This window comes from Oryctolagus cuniculus, chromosome 3 (assembly GCF_964237555.1).
Source record: "Oryctolagus cuniculus chromosome 3, mOryCun1.1, whole genome shotgun sequence".
In the NCBI taxonomy this organism is placed as follows: domain Eukaryota; kingdom Metazoa; phylum Chordata; class Mammalia; order Lagomorpha; family Leporidae; genus Oryctolagus; species Oryctolagus cuniculus.
Genome location: NC_091434.1, coordinates 364,130 through 386,414, shown reverse-complemented (window position 1 = coordinate 386,414; position 22,285 = coordinate 364,130). Strand labels below are relative to the sequence as shown.

Sequence of the window (22,285 nt, the reverse complement as noted above, 5' to 3'; positions counted from 1 at the left end):
GGATTGCCTGGGGAACCAGGGCTGGCTTCCCAGCCCGCAGGAGGGCCGCGGGCCCTGGGGCAGGTAGCCGGCCGCCGCGGCACGCCTCGCCAAATCCTTGCGTGGCCCCCAAGTCCCGGTAGCCCCAGGAGTACAGTGGGTGTTCACTGCGGCTGGCGGCCGGGGGTGGGGAGCCTGCAGGTGCACGTACCGCTGCCCCAGGAGCCGAGGCCCAGCCCAGGAGCGGCCGCCCCGCCCCTCGGCGAGCTGAGGCCCCGCCCCGCGCCCCGAGGCTCTGCGCGGATTTGCATTCCATTTCGCCCAGCTCCCTCTCCATGTGCCCTCCAATCAGACTTCACTGCCGCACGTCCGGGCCGCGGGCCGGGGAGGCCCCACCCGGAGCCCTGCGGGCCAATCGGCGGCGCGTCCGCGGGGCGGGGGCGGGTCCTGGGCGGGGCGAGAGGCGCGGGGGCGGGGAGTGGGCCGTCGGGAGCTGGCGGCGCCGGCGCTGGACGTGGAGGTCGCGGTCGGCCGCGGGGAAGGCCGGGCGCTGCTGGTGAGGGCGCCGTGCGCGGAGGCGAGGTCTGCGGGCCGGGGGCGGGCGGCGGGCGGCGGGCGGCGGGCCGGGGCCAGAGTGAACCCCACGGGGCGGGCGGCGGAGGCCGAGGCCCGAGGCCTGAGGCCTTGGCGGGGCTGGCGCTGAGGCCGCGGTCAGCAGAGCGGGTCCACGCCCGTGCTGTGAAGGGAGCGGCGGGAAGGCGGCGGGAGCTTCTGGGCGCGACCCGCGCGAGGAGCCCAGGCGTGTCCCGCGTGGAGGCCGGGGGAGGGCGAGAACTTGGAACGCGCCAGACCCGCAGCGCAAGTGGAGGCCACGCACTTTGCCGGTCGCAGCCTTTCTTCAAGTCGAGTTTTTGAAAAGATTCATTTGTTTGTTTGAAAGTCTACGGAGAGAGGCTTCCACCCGCTGGGGGAGGCCGAAGCCTGGAACCAGGAGCTGCTTCCGGGTCTCCTGGCGGGTGCGGGGCCCAGGGGTTGGCGCTGACCCCGGCCCCCAGCAGGGAGCTGGATGGGGAGTGGGCAGCGGGACTGGAACCTGAGCGTTAGGTGTTAGTGTTCCCACCACACCTGAACGTGGGCGGCGTGTCCGCGCGGCTTCCCGCGGCCTCGCATGTCCTGATGGCGGCTGTGAGCAGCACAGGCAGGCGTCACGCGGGGAAACCAGTTCCACTTGCAGCGTGAGGAGGGTGGAAGTGTTTAACCCAGGCCTAAATCTGGCTTTTCCGACTCGGCTTTTTTGGACTTCACTGTGGAAATTTCTGCGGTGGGAGGGAGGAAAGGCAGAAGTCCAGTTCTCTTGTTCACTCCCCAAAAGCCCACATTGGCCAGAGCCAGGACGTCCAGGTCTCCCAGGTGGGTGCCGGGCACCCAGCCTCTCCTGCTGCCTCGGGCCGGGCCTGTGGGAAGCTGGACCCCAGGCAGTCTGGTGCGGTATGTGGGATCCTAACCACTGGGCCGAATGCCCACTTTCCCCCCCCCACGCTGTGGAAATGCCTGGTGGCGAGGGGAAGGGCTGAGTGTTGGGCCTGGGTGGCAGCTGCATAGCCGTCCACACCAGTGCTTTCCGCCTGACCGTTGAGAGAGGGCCCTGTAGGGACGCATGGAGGGGCTTGGCAGGCGGACGGGAGTGTGCTGTAGCTTCCCGTCACCGCTGGTTTTTTCAGTTTGTGAGTTCCTGGACTCCAGAAAGCACTTGGAAAGCAAAAGAGTGTGGCCTAGAGTGTTGGACAGACGTGGCCAGGCTGCACAGCTCTGGGCAGGGAAGGCTGGCTGCCCTGTGGAACCACTGGTTTCTCCTCGCACTGCCCACGCTGTAGCTGGCTCCACCTGGGACTCCCAGATGCTGAGTGTGCAGTTCCTGAACCGCGGGCCTTTGCTGGCCCACTGTCCTCAGGGCCACCAGTCTCAGCAGATGCCCAGGTTCCCTATCTGTAAAATGGGTGAGAAACAACAGTCAATAGTAGTTAGTGGGGCCTGTGACGCCGGCATCCCTGTGGGCCCCGGTTTGAGTCCCAGCTGCTCCACTTCCAGCACAGCTCCCTGTTGAAGTGCCTGAGAAAGCAGCAGAAGACGGCCCAAGTGCTTGGTCCCCACCACCTATGTGGGAGACCCAGGTGAAGCTCCCGGCTTCGACCTGGCGGGAGCCTGTCCGTCACAGCCATTTGGCAAGTAAAGCAGTGATGGAAGGTCTCTCTTCTTCGTTCTCTCTCTCTCTCTCTCTCTCTCTCTCTCTCTCTCTCTAACTCTGCCTTTCAAATAAATAAACCTTGGGGGGGGGGGGCGATTAACAAGATCCCTGGCGCAAGAAGGGCTTAGTCGTCCCCATACCTCTTCTGTGTTAAGAAAACAGCAGATTTTTCTTTGTTTCAAATTGTTACTATTAAAATGTTTGTTTATATGAGAGACACAGTTATCTTCAATCTGCTGGTTCCTGCCCCGCATGCCCACAACAACCCAGACTGAGCAAGGGCAAAGCCGAGAGCCCAGAACTGAACCTGAGTCCCCCGCGGGAGGCATCAGCAGGGAGCTGAGCCAGAAGAGGAGGGGTCAAACCCCAGGCAACCCTGCCAGACCCCTGCCCTGGGGGTAGATTTTGTTACTGCTGGGAACCCTGGCATTTTGTGGGGGTTTTCTTCGCCTACTTTCTTATCAGCTCCCAGCCCCAGGTTCACCCAGTGCTATGTGTGTGCAGGCAAAGCCCCACATGGAGGTGGATGCCGGGGGCTGGAGCTAGGCTCTGAGAGGGCTTGCTGAGTCCTTTGTGAGGTGTTGACTGTCAACACCAGTGTTTTGTCTTAGCAATGAAGCTCTGAAAACCTGGGGTCCCAGGTAACTTGGCGTGATAAAGCCCAGGGTTCGGTGATTTCCAGGTGGTGATTCTGTGGCTTGGTCTGATCTTCCTGAAGATCAGCTCACTGTCTGGGATAAGGATTTTGGTTTTTGGAATCCCACTTGTACAGACAGATACTCTCTGATAAGGAACCTGTGTCCCTAGGTGGAGGACTCCACAGCTGGGACACGTGTTTCGATGGCCCGGATCCTGTCCTTCCCTCCATGCAGAATTTGGGCCATTTGGATCCATGAAAATGGGCTTTAAAATTTGCCGCCATGCAACCCTGGGGCCCGCATTTTGGTATGGTGGGTTAGGCCACCACCAGCATCCCTTATGAGTCCCAGTTCAAGTCCTGGCTGCTGCCTGGAATGCACGTGGGAAATCAGCAGAGGGTGGCCAAGTGCTCGGGCCCACAGCGCCCACGGCAGAGACCTGCATGGGGCTCCTGGCTCCGGCCTGTCCCAGCCCTTGCCTTTGCGGGAGTGAACCAGTAGATGGAAGATCTTTGTCTCTCCCTTTATCTCTAACTCTGCCTTTCAAATAAGTAAAAATTCCTCAACCAGAAAGATAGATGGTATGGTAAAAGAACATGAGGACATGGACAGCACGGGGGGACGTTAGTGATATGTGGTTTTATTTTGTTAAAGATTTTGTTTGAAAGGCCAGGGTGACAGAGATATTGATCTTCCGTCCTCTGGTTCACTCCCCAAATGTCCCGAAGCCAGGAGTCTGGATCTCCATCCGTGTCTCCCACATGGGTGCAGGGGTCCAAGCACTTGGGCCGTCACTGCTGCTTCCCAGGCCACAGCAGGGAGCTGGATTCTACTCAGACCAGCAAGCCCGCAGGAAAGGCATGAGCTCCAGGCAGCACACGCAGCAGCTTACCCAGTGCCACCACAACACTCACCCAAAATGGTTGTTTTGTTTTGTTTGTTTTTTAGAGTCATGGCATTGTTTTCCCCTAAACTGATGTTTTAATTTATAGCTACTTTAAAGATTTTATTTATTTGAAAGGCAGAGCAACAGAAAAAAATAGAGAAACATATGTTGGATCTGCTGGTTCACTCCCCAGCGGCCACAGCAGCCAGGACTGGGCCAGACGGAAGCCAGGAGCCAGGCACTCCATCTTGGTCTCCCATGCGGGTGGCAGAGGCCCAAGTAGTGGAGCTTCCTCCGCTGCTCTCCCAGGAACATCAGCAAGAAGCTGGATTGGAAGCAGGGTAGCCAGTACCTGATCCAGCACTCTAGCATGGGATGCCATGTCTCAGGCACCATTTAACCCCTGCACCACGATGCTGCCCATTGTAAAGTTTAAGACCGAAAAGGCCCTACCGTGCTGCGGGATGCAGCGACCTATCTTGCTTCATCCTGTCTCAGCCTTCCCTAGACAGTCTTCCCAATTGATTCTCAAAATTTTGGTCGTGTCATCCCAGCTAAATCTGCTGGCCGCTAGTTCCTTGTAGCTGAGTCCCAGGCTGCTTCTCCTGTTTGGCTCAGTGCCTCCGTCCCAGCCACACTCAGCCTTTCCCGCTCCCTAGCTGCTCCCCTGTGCACATGCTGTGCGTCTCCTCTCCTTGTCTCTGCTCCCCTGCAAGGCCCCACTGCAGCGTCCTGCCTGGGAGCTGCTCTGGGAGAGGGCTGGTGGTACCTCCCCCTTTCTTTTTCTTTTTTAAGGTTTTATTTGAGAGGTAGAGTTGAAAGAGAGACAAAGATCTTCCATCTGCTGGTTTCACTCCCCAAATGGCCAGTAACTTGCTGGAGCTGAGCTCATCCGAAGCCAGGAGCTTCTTCTGAGTCTTCCACACGGGTGCAGGGGCCCAAGGACTTGGATCATCTTCCACTACTTCCCCAGGCTATAGCAGAGAGCTGGATCAGAAGTGGAGCAGCTGGGACTCGAACCAGCACCCTTAATGGGATGCCAGTGCTGCAGGCAGAGGCTTAGCCCACCATGCCACAGCGCCGGCCCCAAGTGTCTTCCTCCCATTTTCTGCTCTCTGTGCTGCAGTGAGCAGATGGCACTGGCCACATCCTCATTTGTCTCTTGCTCGGGATTAGCTTCCTCCTGCACACCCTGTGGACTGGGGGCTGGCGTGGGGCTGCTTGTGGAGAGGCGTGGCCCGAGCAAGTCCTGAGCTCTCAGGAGCTCTAGAACGGGAGCAGCACCACCTGTGCAGCTCCTTAGGAGGGTTCAAGGGGACAGCATCAGCAAGCGCCTGGCAGGGGCCTCCTGGCGGTCGTGCTGTGGCACTGCTTGGTCGCTGTTGCACTGGGGCTGTCTCGGGGCCTCGACTCAGATGTTGTCTTTGTAGAAAAGATTCCTGTGCGAGGCAGAGTGACAGAGAGATCTTCCAACTGCTGGTTCACTGCCCAGATGCCTGCAACAGCCAGGGTTGGGGCCAAAGCCAAGACTCAGGACCTGCATCCTGGTCTCCGCAGGAGTGGCAGGGACTTCCTCCAAGGGGCATGAGCAGGAAGCTGGGTCAGAAGCAGATCCCAGGCGCTCTGATGGGTATGTGGGTGTTCCAGGTGGTGTCTTCACCTGCCAGGCCACCCGCCTGCTTCCATCGTGAACCCTGGAATATTTCTTGCATACAAGGATTTCAACATTTTGCACCAAAGTGAACACACTGTTTAATTCCATTTTCCATGGACTTTCTGATATCCCTCCATGCTGTCTTCCTTATCTTTGCCCACTGTCTTGGGAGAGACTTTTGTGTCTCTCAGACGCCTGGTTCTCTGAGCCCTTGGACTTCTTGGCACAGAGTGGGTGCCTTGTCCAGGACAGGGTGGCCTCCAAGCCTCACGGGACCTGCAGCAAGGCAGCTTGTTTTTGGAGGATGGACTGGTGGAGAGTGACTGTTTATCAGCAGTGAAGGGAAAAATAAGTTACCCATGGAGCAAGCTGACCAGTGTTAGAAATACAAATAAGTCAAGAAAAATATCATTCATTTACTACCTAATGAATCTCTGTGATACTCTTTATTTATTTATTGCCTTTTCTCATGACTGAAGGAACAGGAATTTAGCTGTTCCTCTAGCGCAGTTAAACTTTTTTTTAAAAAAATATTTATTTATTTGAAAGAGTTACACAGAGAGAGGAGAGGCAGAGAGAGAAGTCTTCTGTTCGATGGTTCACGCCCCAGATGGCTGCAACGGCTGGAGCTGCGCCGACCCGAAGCCAGGAGCCAGGAGCTTCTTCCAGGTCTCCCACACGGGTGCAGGGGCCCAAGCACTTGGGTCATCTTCCTCTGCTTTCATGACATGATACATGAAACGTGTGCTTCACATGGAGATGTGGTGTGTCACAGAAAAGCAGGAGGTCTGATAAGTCCACTAGGGAAAGAAAACACACCTAAGACACACTTGCGTGTTGCCGCAGCATGATTGATTTTTCTGTCTGGCGCAGACTTCTTTTTTAAAAGAAGAAGGAAAATATTTATTTATTTGAAAGGCAGCATTACAGAGAGGAAGAGAGAGCGAGAGCTTCCCTCTGCTGGTTCATTCCCTAGACAGCAGGTGGGGCCAGGCCAAAGCCAAAAGCCTGGAACTCCATCCGGGTCCCCCATGTGGGTGGCAGGGGGCCATCACTTGGGCCCTCTTCTGCCGCCTCCCCCAGGCCATCAGCAGGGAGCTGGATCAGTGATGTGGACTGCAGTTTCCCCACAGGGCCCAGCACCGGCCCCTGGCAGGGAGTTGTGTTTTGCCAGCCTGGAGCTGACTGTCCCACTTACAGCTTCCTGCACCTGGTGATCAGTCTCCTGCCAGTGAGCACTTGACTCCCAGACCACAAGCCCTTCTTGCTCTGGCCCTGCGCGGCCGGTGGTGTCATCCACGTGTCTCCAGCTCTGTGTGCCCATGGGTGGAGAGCTGCAGCAGTCTTGATGAGTCACAGTTGGAGGTTCCAAGTAGGGGTGTTTACTTGGCCTGTGTCTCGGACCTCAGAAGGAACCGGTGCAGGCCCAGGGCCCAGAAACCTGAGCCAGACTAGCTTTGGGGGCAGTGCCCAGCCCTTTTGCTTAGTGCCAGATGACCCAGCAGGGATTTGGGATTGAGGGTGTATAGTGTGTCTTCCATTGTTTCATAGGAGTGTGTTTGGAAAGGAGGGAGTCATTCTAAAGATTGTTTAAATTACTGGACTTTATTAATCTTGTGATTGCCTCAGTCATCGTCAGCACAATGAATGCTGGCTATAACTCATAAAGTAAGACGAACATTGGGAAACCAGTCCCAATATCTGAACAAGAAATCAATTCCAGGCCAGCGCCGCGGCTCACTAGGCTAATCCTCCACCTGCGGCGCTGGCACACCAGGTTCTAGTCCCGTTCGGGGCACCGAATTCTGTCCCGGTTGCTCCTCTTCCAGTCCAGCTCTCTGCTGTGGCCCAGGAGGGCAGTGGAGGATGGCCCAGGTCCTTGGGCCCTGCACCCGCATGAGAGACCAGGAGAAGCACCTGGCTCTTGGCTTCAGACCAGCGCTGTGCGGCAGCCGCAGTGCCACTGGGGAGTGAACCAACAGAAAAGGAAGAACTTTCTCTCTGTCTCTCTCTCACTATCCACTCTGCCTGTCAGAAAAAAAAGAAAGAAAGAAAGAAAACAATTCCAGAGAGCATCTAGAATTGTTAGTTTTTATTTTAACTGAACTGTTTTTGGAAAAAGGGCAAACACATGCTCAGCAGAGGGGAGACAGAGGGGCTGAGGCTTTTCCTGCTGCGGGCTGTGGTTTCCTGTGGGAGGGGAGCAGCATCTCCTGCACTAGGGACCACCCCCCCCCCCAGCTGCGAGCTGTTTCAAGGGCTCCTTGAATCTTTGTGTGCATAAGAAGTTGTCGAAAATCCTGAACATTTACAAAAATAGAAGTGGTATCTCAAAGCCCACGTGTCCAACCTTAGCATTGAACCCAAGGGAAGTCTTATTTGGAGTTTTTGTTTTAGTTTTTTTAGCTTTACACCCTCTACTGATTCCAGTTCACTGGTTGTTTTAAAGTGAATCCCAGACATGATTCTGTTTTACCCATGACCACCACAGGGCCAGTGCTGTGGCACAGCAGGTAAAACCACTGGCTGCAATGCCAGCATCCCACATAGGCGCCAGTTTGAATCCCAGCTGATCTAGCTGTCTGCAAATGCACCTGGGAAAGCCTCGGAAAATGGTCCAAGGACTCTGGCCTCTGCCACCCACATGAAGCTCCTGGCTCCTGTCTTCAGCCTGGCCCTTCCTGTATGTTGTAGCCACTTCAGGAGTGAACCAGCACATGGGAACTCCCTCCCTCCCTCCCTCTCTCCCTCTCTCCCTCCCTCCCTCCCTCTCTCCCTCCCTCCCTCCCTCTCTCCCTCCCTCCCTCCCTCCCTCCCTCCCTCTCTCTCTCCCTCTCTCCCTCTCTCCCTCTCTCCCTCTCTCCCTCTCTCCCTCTCTCCCTCTCTCCCTCTCTTGACAGATAGAGTTAGACAGTGAGAGGGAGAGAGAGAGACAGAGAAAGGTCTTCCTTCCGTTGCTTCAACCCCCAAATGGCTGCTACGGCCCGCGCACTGCAGCCAATCCGAAGCCAGGAGCCAGGTGCTTCCTCCTGGTCTCCCCTGCGGGTGCAGGGCCCAAGCACTTGGGCCATCCTCCATTGCCTTCCCTGGCCACAGCAGAGAGCTGGACTGGAAGAGGAGCAACTGGGACAGAATCCGGTGCCCCGGCCAGGACTAGAACCCAGGGTGCCGGCGCCGCAGGCGGAGGATTAGCCAAGTGAGACGCGGCGCCGGCCAATAAATACATTTTTAATAAAATGAATGCATGATGACTCTTAGTTGTGTCTCATGGGATCTTCCGGTGCTTACGCAGAGTTCCCCTGCACCTAGGAAACACGTTCATGCGCTGCCTGCCCCATGAGGACAGGGTTCTGGGCCCACACAGCCCTCGGCGGGTGGTGTCTTCTCCCTGTCTCTGTCATTGCTGAGGAACAAGGTCTTGAGCCTGCAGGCTGTGCCCCGCGCTGGGGCTCTGGGCCCCTGCTCTGCAGGACCCGGCTCCTGGGTGCTGATGTCATCAGAAGTGTTCTTTGAGGCGTGGCTGCTCGTCTGGGACTCGGGGCCATTTGTTCTAAACCGGGCTTTAGCGCTCACTTTCCTGAAAGACTAATTTTGCTTCCCAGCTCTGTGAAGATATGTATGAAGTTCCCAGGTCAAACGTAAACATGAAGTGCAGGTTCCAGTACTGTCTTCTCTGCCCCTCCCCTCACGCATGGCCAGGGACGAAGCTGTTCTCTGTGGTTTTGGTCTCTCCTTTGGTTGTTCCATTTTTAGGAAAACAGACAAATGCACACATGCCTTTGCACACGCGTTCGCACGGTGTGGCTGGCTGCCTTTGCGCCCAGGCTGAGACCTTGCGCTTCTGTCTGTGAAGACTCTGATGTGAGTTGGCTGTCTTCGTGGCCCTCCTCCAGAAAAGCACCGAGAATTAGTTTTCTGGACTCACTTTAGCACTTACAACTTTTGTTAATTATTTTAGCAAGCTTTTTTTTTTTTTTTTTTTTTTTTTTTTTTTTTTTTTTACAAAAAAGGGGGTTTATTTATTTATTTGAGAGGCAGAATTACAGACAGAGGGAGATACAGAGAGAAAGGTCTTCCAACTGCTGGTTCACTCCCCCAGATGGCCGCGATGGCCAGAGCTGAACCGATCCAAAGCCAGGAGTTTCTTCTGGGTCTCCCACACGGTTACAGGAGCCCAAGCACTTGGGTCATCCTCCACTGCTTTCCCAGGCCATAGCAGAGAGCTGGATCAGAAGAGTAGCAGCCGGGACACAAACCAGCGCCCATATGGGATGCAGGTTGCAGGCAAAGGCTTAACCTACTATGCCCCAGCGCCAGCCCCAAAACTTTTATTTTTCAGCGAATAGAAGTTTGATGTGAATTCAGAATCCCTGGCAGCAGAACCTAGATACTGACATTCCCTGTGCAGGCAACACTGGGGAGCAAGGGTGGAGTTGTGCGGCTTGTGAGTGCTAATGTGTGCCCCTGCTACCCAGTCCCACAGCCTCCGCCCTGCCTTTCAGATGGGCAGGTGTCGTTGCATTGCTGCAGTGTGAAGGCTGTGACAGCAGGTGTTTAGGAGGGTCATTTAACTTTTGCTAGCACTGAAATTGAGTTGGCATCGAGAATACATCTCCGTGGCTGGCACTGTGGCATCGCGGGTAAAGCCGCCGCCTGCATGCCCGGCATCCCATATGGGCACTGGTTCAAGTCCCAGCTACTCTACTTCCAATCCAGTCTCTGATATGGCCTGGGAAAACGGTAGAGGATGACCCAAGTCCTTGGGCCTCTGCACCTGAGTGGGAGACCCAGAGGAAGCTCCTGGCTTCAGATCAATTCAGCTCTAACTGTTGCAGCCATCTGGGGAGTGAACCAGCGTATGGAAGACATCTCTCTCTCTCTCTCTCCCCCTCCCCCTCTTTCTCCCCCTCCCCCTCCCCCTCCCCCTCCTTCTCCCTCTCTGTAACTCTGCCTTTCAAATAAATAAATAAATAAATCTTAAAAAAAAAAAAAAAAAAAAGAATACACCTCAGTTCGGTGTGTTTTCACCCTGAGCAGCCTCTTAACAGAATCCTGGCTTCTTAGGTCTGAGAAAGAGAGGATGAGCAGGGAGCGGGGAAGTGGCTGAGGTTATTGGTAGCACAGCTGGATTGGAGTCCAGATTTCCACCCTCCCAGGCTGCTCCCTTGTTCCCCCTGGGTCTGCCGGTGGACCCTGAGCTGCCCTTCCTGGTGTCGGAGGGGAAGGTTCCCGCGTCCCGCACAGCCTCTTCCCTGGCGCAGAGCGCGAGGCTGGCTTCTCACTGGCAGTGCCCAGGAGGGCGGCTGAGGCCCTGCTACCCAGCCAGCTGTTTCTCATTAGCTTGCAGAGCGCGGGGGCACTGGCCTTGGCTTCCTGCTGCTGCTCAGACCTGGTTGCTGGTTGTGCTCACAAAGGGAAAGCCGCTGAAGAGGATCCATCTCCTGCTGCGCTGGGAAAAGGCGCAGCCGTTGGGGTGGGGAGCGCGTGCGGGCTGCTCTTGAAGGTCCTGGCATTCGCAGCACACGCAGGGTGCAGGCGTGACGCAGGTGGGGGAAAGGACACGCAGCACACCTGCTTCCTGTGCTTGGTCGGCATGAAAATTGGTTTTTGGATTTTCCTAAAAGAGGAAACCAAAAGCATTTCATGAATTTTTATGGACTGCTCACTGCCTACCTTCCAGTGCAGGGGACAAGTCTTGGTGACCAGTCAGGCCCACGTCCAGGCTCTGTCAGTTCTGAGCTACATGTTCCTTGGCAGGCCTTCTTGGTTAGTTTAATTTTAGTTTTTATAGCAGCTTGAGGTTCACAGTGCCCATGTGCCCTTGCCCACTGTCCACTCCCCACACCAAGGGTCTGGTAGTTACTACCCGCGCTGATGTGGCGCTGCCTCCCAAGGCATTGGCAGACTTGAATTTTCAACTCACTATGGAAGTGACACGTCACATCTTTTGTTCTGAATGAGAATATAGCCAGGGGAGCCGTGTCTGTGACAGACAGTACAAGTGCCAGTAGTATCCTGGGCCAGAAGTGTCCTGGGGAGTGCAGACTGGGAAGACATGTGAACTTGCATCCTGTGTCGTCCTGAGTCCTCACTCAGGTGCTCGGCCAGCCCAGGGCCCTCAGCATGAGCGCGTGTTCTTGCCTCTTCAGTGTTTACTTACAGACAAAAGAAAGGTAGTTCCTGTGAGGTCATAATTTACGTCAAGCAGCACATACATTTTTCTTTCCTTTTCTCTGCTGTCTGGCTGGAGGCAGCAGTCGCTGGGGCACAGGATGCTGGGTGAGCGGCCTCTGAACGGACAGCAGGTGTCTGGTTGTGCCGCTGCTTCTGAAGTAGTCGAGGACTTGAAGGCCAGGGCTGACCCACGTGAGTGATGCTGGCACGTCTGTCCGTTCTTGTTAGCATCCTTGCTTTCTAAGCCTTCTGCAAGTCTGAAACTTAGGTCTGAGCCTCGCTCTTGGTCTCAGAGCGAGCAGTTATCAGTGATATTACCACTCTGTGGAGCAGACAGGTTCCCCTTGGGCACATCAGGGTCCGTTTCTCCTGAACTGAGTGTGTCTTTTCGGATCAGCCTCGTGAAAGGGCGTCTTGCAGCCATCTGTTGGCTTCAGCCACATTGAGGTGGCGCTATGAGCCCTGTGAGGACGAGGCTGTGAGTTTGCTGCTCTGAGGGGTGCAGACCTGCAGTCTCCCCGAGCCACACACGCCGCGAGAGGGCCTTGGTGTCCTTGAGCCAAGAGAAGGGTCTGTCCTTTGTATTATGTTCTCAGGTTTCAAGGGACGTGAAGTGAAAAGTATATTCTTATTTTCTTTCTTTCTTTTTTTTTTTTTTTAAGATTTATTTATTTGACAGAGTTACAGACAGTGAGAGACAGAAAGGTCTTCCTTCTGTTGGTTCACTCCCCAAATGGCCGCTATGGCCGGAGCTATGCTGATCTGAAACCAGGAACCAGGTGCTTCCTCCTAGTGTCCCATGTGGGTGCAGGGGTCCAAGCACTTGGGCCATCCTCCATTGCCTTCCCAGGCCACAGCAGAGAGCTAGACTGGAAGAGGAGCAACCAGGACTAGAACCAGTGCCCACATGGAATGCTGGCTGCACAGGTGGAAGATTAACCTAGTGCGCCACAGCGCCAGCCCCAAAAAGTATATTCTTCATTATGTTTCCATTATAAAACAAAGATGTGATTCCAGTGTAGAGCTGAGTGGACTATAACCTGCACTCTGTACCCAGCCGGGTTCCAGGGGTAGAACCATGCTGGCGCTCTTGGCCCTGGGAAACCCCTGCCAGCAGGACCGCTATCACGGCATTTCCAGGCAAGACCTCCTTGCATGGATGGAACTTGTCTTCACTCTTGCTCCTTACTTGTGCACTGATGACTCAATAAACTTAAGTTTGTGACTTGACGTGAAAAAGCCCACGTTTATGGTTCTCAAAATCTCATGGAGGCCGGCACCGTGGCTCACTAGGCTAATCCTCCGCCTTGCGGCGCCGGCACACTGGGTTCTAGTCCCGGTTGGGGCACCGGATTCTGTCCCGGTTGCCCCTCTTCCACGCCAGCTCTCTGCTGTGGCCCGGGAGTGCAGTGGAGGATGGCCCAAGTGCTTGGGCCCTGCACCCCATGGGAGACCAGGAGAAGCACCTGGCTCCTGCCATCGGATCAGCGCAGTGCGCCGGCTGCAGCACGCCAGCCGCGGCAGCCATTGGATTGTGAACCAACGGCAAAAGGAAGACCTTTCTCTCTCTCTCTCTCTCTCACTGTCCACTCTGCCTGTCAAAAAAATTTTTTTAAAAAATTAAAAAATTTAAAAAAAAGGTTCATATGTATAAAAAAAAATCTCACGGAGGCACCAGTGTCATGGGGCAGTGGGTTAATCCATCACCTGCAATACCACGTCCCACACTGAAATACCAGTCTGAGTCCTGGCTGCTCAGTGTGTCCTCACTGTGTTGTGCACAGTGCACTGCGTGATGGGACGTGATCTAGTGTGTGGTCACTGTGGTGTGGACAGTGCATTGTGTGATGGGATGTGATCTAGTGTGTGGTCACTGTGTTGTGCACAGTGCGCTGTGATGGGACATGATCTAGTGTGTGGTCACTGTGGTGTGGACAGTGCGCTGTGTGATGGGACGTGATCTAGTGTGTGGTCACTGTGGTGTGCACAGTGCACTGTGATGGGATGTGATCTAGTGTGTGGTCACTGTGGTGTGGACAGTGCATTGTGTGATGGGATGTGATCTAGTGTGTGGTCACTGTGCTGTGGACAGTGCACTGCGTGATGGGACGTGATCTAGTGTGTGGTCACTGTGGTGTGCACAGTGCATTGTGTGATGGGATGTGATCTAGTGTGTGGTCACTGTGGTGTGGACAGTGCGCTGTGTGATGGGACATGATCTAGTGTGTGGTCACTGTGGTGTGGACAGTGCATTGTGTGATGGGACGTGATCTAGTGTGTGGTCACTGTGGTGTGCACAGTGCATTGTGTGATGGGATGTGATCTAGTGTGTGGTCACTGTGGTGTGGACAGTGCGCTGCGTGATGGGACGTGATCTAGTGTGTGGTCACTGTGTTGTGCACAGTGCATTGTGTGATGGGACATGATCCAGTGTGTGGTCACTGTGGTGTGTCCAGTGCACTGTGTGATGGGACATGATCTAGTGTGTGGTCACTGTGGTGTGGACAATGTACAGTGATGGGACTGTTCATATTCTTTTTTTTTTTTTTTTAAGATTTATTTATTTATTTGAAAGAGTTACAGAGAGGCAGAGGCAGAGAGAGAGGGAGGTCTTCCACCCGCTGGTTCACTCCCCAGATGGCCACAATGGCCAGAGCTGTGCCTATCTGAAGCCAGGAGCCAAGAACTTCTTCCCACATGGGTGCAGAGGCCCAAGGACTTGGGCCATCTTCCACTGCATTCCTAGGCCATAGCAGAGAGCTAGATTGGAAATGGACATCCCCAGGTCTTGAATCGGTGCCCATGTGGGATGCCAGCACTGAAGGCGGTGACCTTCCCCACTACATCACAGCTCTGGTCCCTGTTCATATTCTTTCACGCCAAAATATTATAAATGAAGAGCAGAAATTTACTGTCCCAGTTGAGCTCCAGCCTTGGGAAGCTTGCAGCCTAGAGAGGAGGTTCTGAGGTGATAGGTTTGAGAGGGGTTTTGAGGTGGTAGGTGTGAGAGGGGTGCTGAGGTGATGGCTGTGAGAGGGGTGCTGAGGTGATGGGTGTGAGAGGGGTGCTGAGGTGACAGGGTGTGTGAGCTGTGCTGAGGTCACAGGTGTGTGAGCTATGCTGAGGTGATGGGTGTGAGAGGGATGTGAGGTGATGGGTGTGAGAGGGGTGCTGAGGTGATGGGTATGAGGGGTGCTGAGGTAATGGTTTGAGAGGGGTGCTGAGGTGATGGGTGTGAGGGGTGCTGAGGTGATGGTTGTGAGAGGGGTGCTGAGGTGATGGGTATGAGGGGTGCTGAGGTAATGGTTTGAGAGGGGTGCTGAGGTGATGTCTGTGAGAGGGGTGTGAGGTGATGGGTGTGAGGGGTGCTGAGGTGATGTCTGTGAGAAGGGTGCTGAGGTGATGGGTGTGAGCTGTGCTGAGGTGATGGGTGTGAGGGGTGCTGAGGTGATGTCTGTGAGAGGGGTGTGAGGTGATGGGTGTGAGGGGTGCTGAGGTGATGTCTGTGAGAAGGGTGCTGAGGTGATGGGTGTGAGCTGTGCTGAGGTGATGGGTGTGAGGGGTGCTGAGGTGATGTCTGTGAGAGGGGTGTGAGGTGATGGGTGTGAGCTGTGCTGAGGTGATGGTTGTGAGAGGGGTGCTGAGGTGATGTCTGTGAGAGGGGTGTGAGGTGATGGCTGTGAGAGGAGTGGCCTGCTCATTGGTGCTGGTGCCAACCCTGGTTAGATTTGAGAGGAGACAGGTGCCTCCATACCCGCTACAGGGCACATGTTATCCTTCTGGTGTTTAGTGGTCTTGTTTGCTAGGTTGGGTTTGTGGGAAAGATTGTGTTCACCGGGTAGGCTCACATGTGCTGCAGGAATTACTTACCAGTGAGTCCTGAGAAGCTTTTTGGATTTAATTTAAAAGAAAATTTCTTGATTTGGTTTGTCTGGATAACAAAATAATCATAACACAGAAGAAAAGACCAGAGACTCAGGGAGGTCAGCATGTAAGTAAGAGAGGGTACTTCTTAGAGTGCTTACCACAAATTAATGGAAGATATTTTAAATTTTTATATTTTATTCATTTGAGGGTAGAAAGAGACAGAAGGAGACTTACTATCCACTGGTTCACTCCTCAGATGCCCACAATAGCCAGGGCTGGGCCAGGGCAAAGCCAGGAGCCAGAACTCAATCTGGGTCTCCGACGTGGGTGGCAGGGACCCAACTACATGAGCCATTCCTGGCGCCTCCCAGAGGGTGCGTTAGCAGGGCTTGGAATCGCGTGCAGAGCGGGGACTGCAGCGGGACGCAGTGGGCATCCTAGCCACTGCACTGAACACTTGCCCCTGGGAGACTTTCTGAAGGTGATAAAGCAAAACCCGTAATAATGTACTCAGTTCTGCGTTCTTTGTTGATTGAATATCTAGCATTTTTAGCCCATTTCACCACTGTTAAATGTGTTTCTGGAGTTTATTTTCAAACATAAGGAAAATTGCCAGCAGGTAACAATATAATTAAAAAGCAACAGGTATGAACAGATCCTAGCTGGTACTTAACCTGCTTGTGCTCTGTTAGCAACAACCACTTGGCACAGCAAGGATTGGGAGGTGCCGGAAGCCATGTGGCCCTGGCACAGCCTCAAGGTTGTCACCTGCTAAGTGGACTGTGGGAGTTAATAACAGGTTGTTGAGAGGAGGAGGTGGTCTTCGCACCCTCACCCAGGCAGTCATCTCAGTTCCCTACCTGAATCACCTGCAGACCCCTGCTGGCACCCACTCCACCCTGGGAAAACCACAGGAAGTGCAGAGCCAGCAAGGCGAGCCTGGCTGCTTCCACCCAATCTGGCAGACTCCTCCCACTGAGTCACCTTCTACACCGCACAGTCAGCACAGGTGAGAGGGAGGGGCACAGCTGCCTCAGCCCCTGCTGTGCCTGCCGCACTCCACGTGGTGCTGTGAGCAGAGGGAGACAGGAGTCGGGCAGGCACACAGCCTGGGCCCTTGCCTCTGCTAGGTGGAGGTGATGATGTCACTGTTTACTGAGGTCTTGTTGGTGGGGGTCGCTTGTGTTCATGTGTGTACCTGGCCTGCGGGGCAGCAGGAGATGCTGTTGCCCTTACTGATGCTTGTCATTTCATACTCCACCTGAGATTTTAACTATTTTGATGTAACTTAAGACTCAACAGGAATTAAACAAAAGTAGTTCAGGGGGATCCCTGGTTATTTTTTAACACTGCCTTAGCACCTACCTGTAGCAGTTCCTTGGTGTGTTCTTTCATTTCAGAGTGTTCTTTGCTCTCGGCTGGTGGAGAATGGGTGAGATAGAGGGGACATACAGAGTCCTGCAGGCAGCAGGGACACGCCTGGGCACCCAGACCCCCTTGGGAGTTAGCACCCTTGAGCCTGGACAGAGGCTCCCACCCAGGATGCAGGAGAAGCACCTGCACGTCAGAGTGAAGCTGCTGGACAGCACCGTGGAGGTGTTTGACATTGAGGTGAGCAGCGCGGTGTGTGGTGTGCGGGCGTGGCTGCCCAGGCCGGGCGGAGGGGCTGCGTGTTTGCTGCTGGCCACGGGAGGTCCCCGGAGACAGCTGGTCAGAGCTGCTTCCCGTAGTCTGGAAAGTGCCAGTCTCTGCCTTTCCTTGGGAATGCTGATCTCATTGCCGCTTGGCACCCCTCCTCCTAACAGGGTGGCCAAGAGCACCACGGGGTGCCGCCATGGGGGACGCCGTTGTCCACTGTGGTCAGCTCTGGTCGGCCAAGTAGAGCAGGGCATTGTTGCACTGGGGTCAGCAGTGAGAACTTCCTTATGTTGAAAATTCCCTGGTCGTAAATGACACTGATAATGTTGTCAGAAATAATTGTATGTAGGGGTGGCTGTTAGGCTCAGCAGTGAAGACGCTGATTGGGATGCAGTCCCGGCACCGCTTCAAGTGCAGCGTCCTGCTGAGGCTCGCCACTGGAGGCTGCAGTGGTGGCTCAAGTTCTTGGGTCTCTGCCATCCACATGAGAGGTCCAGATGGAGCTCCTGGCTCCTGGCTTCAGCCTGGCCCAGCCCTGGATGTTGTGGGTATTTAGGGAGTAAACAGGAATAAACTGGAAGATAGAAGCTCGCTCACTCGCTCTCTCTGCCTTTCAAATAAAATGAAAACAATTTTTTAAAAAAGATTTATTTATTTCAAGTCAGAGTCCAGACAGAGAGAGGGAGACAGAGAGGTCTTCCATCTCCTGGTTCACTCTCCAAATGGCTGCAGTGGCCGGGACTAAGGCAGGCTGAAGCCAGGAGCTTTATCTGAATCTCACGTGGGTAACGGGCCCAGACATGTGGGCCATCTTCCACTGCTTTGGGCCGGCATTGTAGCTCAACAGGTAATGTGATGCCAGCATTCCGTATGGGTGCCGGTTCAAGTTCAGCTGCCCCACTTCTGATCCAGCTCCCTGCCAGTGGCCTGGGAAAGCAACGGGAGATGACCCGAGTGCTTGGGCCTCGGCCCCCATGCGGGAGACCCAGATGAAGCGCCTGGCCTCGGCCTGCTTCAGCCCTGGCCGTTGTGGTCGTTTGGGGAGTGACCAGCAGATGGAAAATCTCTCTCTCTCTCTCTCTCTCTCTGTTTCCCTCTCTCTGTAACTCAGACTTTGAAATAAATAAATTGATCTTTAATAAATAAGTAAGTAAATAAAAGGGATGTGAACATTTAAAAATTGCGTATCAGGGCTGGCATTGTGGTATAGCAAGTAAAGCCAGCGCCTGCGACACTGGCATCCCATATGGGCGCCTGTTCGAGTTCTGGCTGCTCTACTTCCACTCCAGCTTCCTGCGAATGCAGTTGGGAAAGCAGAAAATGATGGCCCAAGTGCTTGGGCCTCTGCACCCACATGGGAGGCCCAAAGTAATCTCCTGGCTTTGACCTGACTCAGACTCTGACCTCTATCTCTGTCTTCCCTCTCTCTCTCTGCCTTTCAAATAAATAAATCTTTTTAAAAAATGGCATATCATTAAATATATATATATATATATATATATCAGGCTTCAGTAGCACTTTTGCCTTTAGACTGATACGGTATACTGAAGCAGTATTCTTTTTAAAATTACCTATTTTCACATGTATTGCATAAATACATTACCTATTCTAGTTTCTTCAAATTGGTGTAAAATTACATCTTTGGGGCAGGCATTTGGCCTGGTAGGGTGCAGGGCGCCTGGGATAGATTTCCGGCTTCAGCTCCGCTCGTGCAGGCCTTGGAGGCGGCAGTGGTGGCTCAGATAATGGGTCCCTGCCTGCACCTGGGAGCCCTGGGCTGAGCTCCCAGATGCCAGCTCTGGCACTCCCTAGCTATTGCCAGCATCTGGGGAGTATGCAGTGGGTGGGAGATCCCTCTCTCTCTCTCTGCCTGTCCAATAAATAAATACAGTTTAAATGAAATAATATGTTTAAAAGCTTTTCTTGCTCTTAATGTTAAAAAAAAAAAATAGGCCAAGAGAATTAAAGCCAGCTGCAGCACAAGGTTTCTTTTGCTTGGGGGCTGCATCTAGAAGCTGGGGTACAGTGCAAGGCAGTGAGGACACAAGGGAACCTCCCTGAGGCTCTGGGGCTGCCTGGCTGTAGAATGCCTGGAGGGGAGAAACCCCTCCCACAGGATCTGGGGTGGGGTCAGATGCAGCGAGCTGGGGGGTTGAGTCTTATCTGAGAGGAGATCAAGGATCACTTCAGCAGAGCTGCCGACTGAGACCCATGGAACCGGACCTGTGGAACCGGACCATCCTGTTGGGAGGAGGCAGCCCTGGAACCCTGCAGAGCTGGCTGCACCCACACCCCCACCCCGAGCCTCTCCCACAGGAGACCCCTTAGAGGCCTGGGGACTGGTGCCCTCTGACACACACATTTTGCTATGGTCTGGGCTCAGAATTTCAGAAGAAAGGTTTGTTTTTTTTTTTTTTTAAGATCTATTTATTTGTGTGTGTTTGTTTTTAAGAATTATTTATTTTACTTGAAGGAGTTACACAGAGAGAGAAAGAGAGGCAGAGAGAGAGTCTTCCATCCGCTGGTTCACTCCCCAATTGGCTGCAATGGCTTGAGCTGTGCCAATCCAAAGCCAGGAGCCCGGAGCTTCTTCCAGGTCTACCATGCGGGTGCAGGGGCCCAAGGGGTTGGGCCATCTTCTACTGCTTGCCCTGGCCATAGCAGAATGCTGGATAGGAAGTGGAGAAGCCGGGACTCAAACCGGCACTCATATGGGATGACGGCACTACAGGCGGCAGCTTTACCCACTATGCCACAGCGCCAGCCCCCTATATTTATTTGAAAGACAGAGTTACACAGAGAGAGAGAGGTCCTCCATCCTCAATTGGCCGTATCAGCCGGAGCTGGGCTGATCCCCCCCCGCCACGCTCCTGTTTAAGATTTATTTGTTTATTTGAAAGGCAAAGTTACAGAGAGACAGAAGCAGAAAGATAGAGAGGTTTCCCATCCACTGGTTCACTCCCCAAATGGCCACAACAGCTGGAGCTTGGCTGATCCAAAGCCAGGAACCAGGAGCTTCTTCTGGGTCTCCCATGTGGGTGCAGGGGCCCAAGTACTTGGGCCATCTTCCGCTGCTTTTCCCAGGCCGTAGTAGAGAGCTGGATTGGAAGTGGAACAGCCAGGACTCAAACCAGCACCCACACTGGGTTCTAGTCCCAGTTGCTCCTCTTCCAGTCCAGCTCTCTGCTGTGGCCCAGGAGGGCAGTGGAGGATGGCCCAGGTGTTTGTGCCCCTGAACCCATGTGGGAGACCAGGAAGAAGCACCTGGCTCCTGGCTTCGGATCGGCGCAGCACTTGCTGTAGTGGCCATTTGGGGAGGGAAGACCTCTCTGTCTCTCTCTTACTGTCTGTAACTCTACCTGTCAAATAAATTAAAAAAAAATCTTTGAAAAAAAAATAAAAAAACCAGCACCCATATGGGATGCTGGCACTGTAGGCAGCAACTTTACCCACTATGCCACAGCACTGGCCCCAGAAGAAAGTTTTAAAATGGTATTATTTAGGGTCTGCTTTTAGAGGATCTTTTTTTGTTCTGCTTAATGAGCTTTAGCAACTAAAACTAGGACCTAACAGAGAGGAAAAGCACAGTTTGTGAATGAGTCTTAAGATGCAGCCCTGAGAAACTCTTCCTGAGCGTGCACCCCTCTGCCCAGGCCGCCATGGGTGCCATCCTGAAGGCTGAGGGTGTCCTCACTGGCATCAGAACCTAGCAGGTTGGGCTCAGGTGGTCGTACTCTGCTGCCCAGTGCCTTGTCCCCCTCAGCTGTGCTGGTCAGCTTTGCTGACTAGCAAGCCTCCCTAAAACTTAGTAACTTCAAACAACCAACACTGGGGCCAGCATTGTAGTACAGTGGTTTAGGCCCCCACCTGTGACGCCAGCATTCATTATGGGCTCCAGTTCAAGTCCCAGCTGCTCCACTTCGGATCCAGTTCCCTGCTAGTGTGCCTGGGAGTTCAGTTGGGGACACGCAGGTCTTTGAGCCCTGTGCCCACATGGGAGACTGGGACCAAGGACTGAACTAACTGATGGAAGATCTCTTTCTCTCTGTTCCTCTGCCTTTCAAATAAATAAATCTTCAAACACATACACACACAAATATTTGATAATTCCCACACAACCATGTGCTGTTTTGGTGCTGCTTCTGGACTGGACTGAGCTGGCCTTACCGGGGCCAAGGCTGCAGGGCTGTGGCGTCCAGCACTGGCAGGCCCCTGGCCAAGTGGGTGTGTCTCAGGGAAGCCGCCCTCTCCTGGAAGGCAGGTTCTGGGGGAAGGGGCATCACTGAATCCACTTGTGTTTGGAGCTGTGCCTTGCTCATGAATAACATCAGAAGTTAGATTTGGCTGACATGCTTGCTGTAGCAGTGTTTTCCAACCTCGCGGATTCGGTGTTGCTTGGGCAGGTTTGTTGTTTTGTTTTTGATTTGTTGTCACTTGAGTCTTGAGAAGTAGTAGTGTCTGTCCAAGGGGTGGGCTTGGGAATAGCAGCTTCCGGGAGTACATGGTGGCAGAGCTGACCACGGGACCCCACCCTCCAAGATGATGCTGAAAGCTTCTAGTTGAAGGACCTTTTTAACTTAGGGGATAATTTGACGTTTAGCTGTTTTGTTTGTTTGTTTGTTTGTTTCTGTGAAAAGCAGAGTTATGGAGAGAGAGAGGGGGGGAGAGAGAGATCCATTTCCATCTGCTGGGTTACTCCCCAGGTGGCCACAACGTCTGGTGCTGGGCTGATCCGAAGCCAGGAGCGAGGAGCTTCTTCGGGACCTCCCTTGGCGCTTGGGCCGTCTTGCACTGCTTTCCGGACACATTAGCCGTTAGCAAGGAGCTGGATCAGAAGCAGAGCAGTGGGGCGGGGGGGGGGGGTGGTGCTTATTTGGGATGCTGCCACAGGTGGCAGCTTCACCCACTACGCCACAGAGCCAGTTCCAACATTTAGCTATTTTAAAAATACTTTTGGGACGAGCATGGTGGCACAGCCGGTTAAGCTGCTACCTGCGATTCTGGCATCCCTTATGAGCTCCAGTTCAAGTCCTGTCTGCTCCGTTTCTATCCAGCTCCCTGCTAATGTTTCTGGAAAAGCAGTGGAAAACCGCCCGCGTCCCTGCATCCCTGGCCCCCACGCAGGAGACCCTGATGCCGCCCACGCTCCTGATTTCGGCCTTGCCCAGCTGTTGGATCCATCTGGGGAGTGAACCTGTGGATAG

The 22,285-nt window shown here is 54.0% G+C and overlaps 1 protein-coding gene across 7 annotated transcripts in view; it reads left to right on the top strand.

Annotated features, from left to right (window-relative positions):
- Positions 1-437: 437 nt before the first annotated feature.
- Positions 438-22,285, top strand: part of FARP2 (FERM, ARH/RhoGEF and pleckstrin domain protein 2) — a 94,752-nt gene continuing 72,904 nt past the window's right edge. For 4 of the 7 annotated variants that reach the window (XM_070069925.1, XM_070069924.1, XM_051829378.2 and 1 more), the window contains exons 1-2: positions 438-535; positions 16,844-17,054. In XM_070069925.1, the coding sequence (XP_069926026.1) occupies positions 16,872-17,054 (183 nt within the window). In that variant the 5' untranslated portion in view covers positions 438-535; positions 16,844-16,871. Of the gene's footprint in view, positions 562-16,275; positions 16,453-16,478; positions 16,580-16,843; positions 17,055-22,285 lie in introns of those variants that run through there. The other 3 variants (XM_070069923.1, XM_070069926.1, XM_070069927.1) reach the window with 3 other exon arrangements.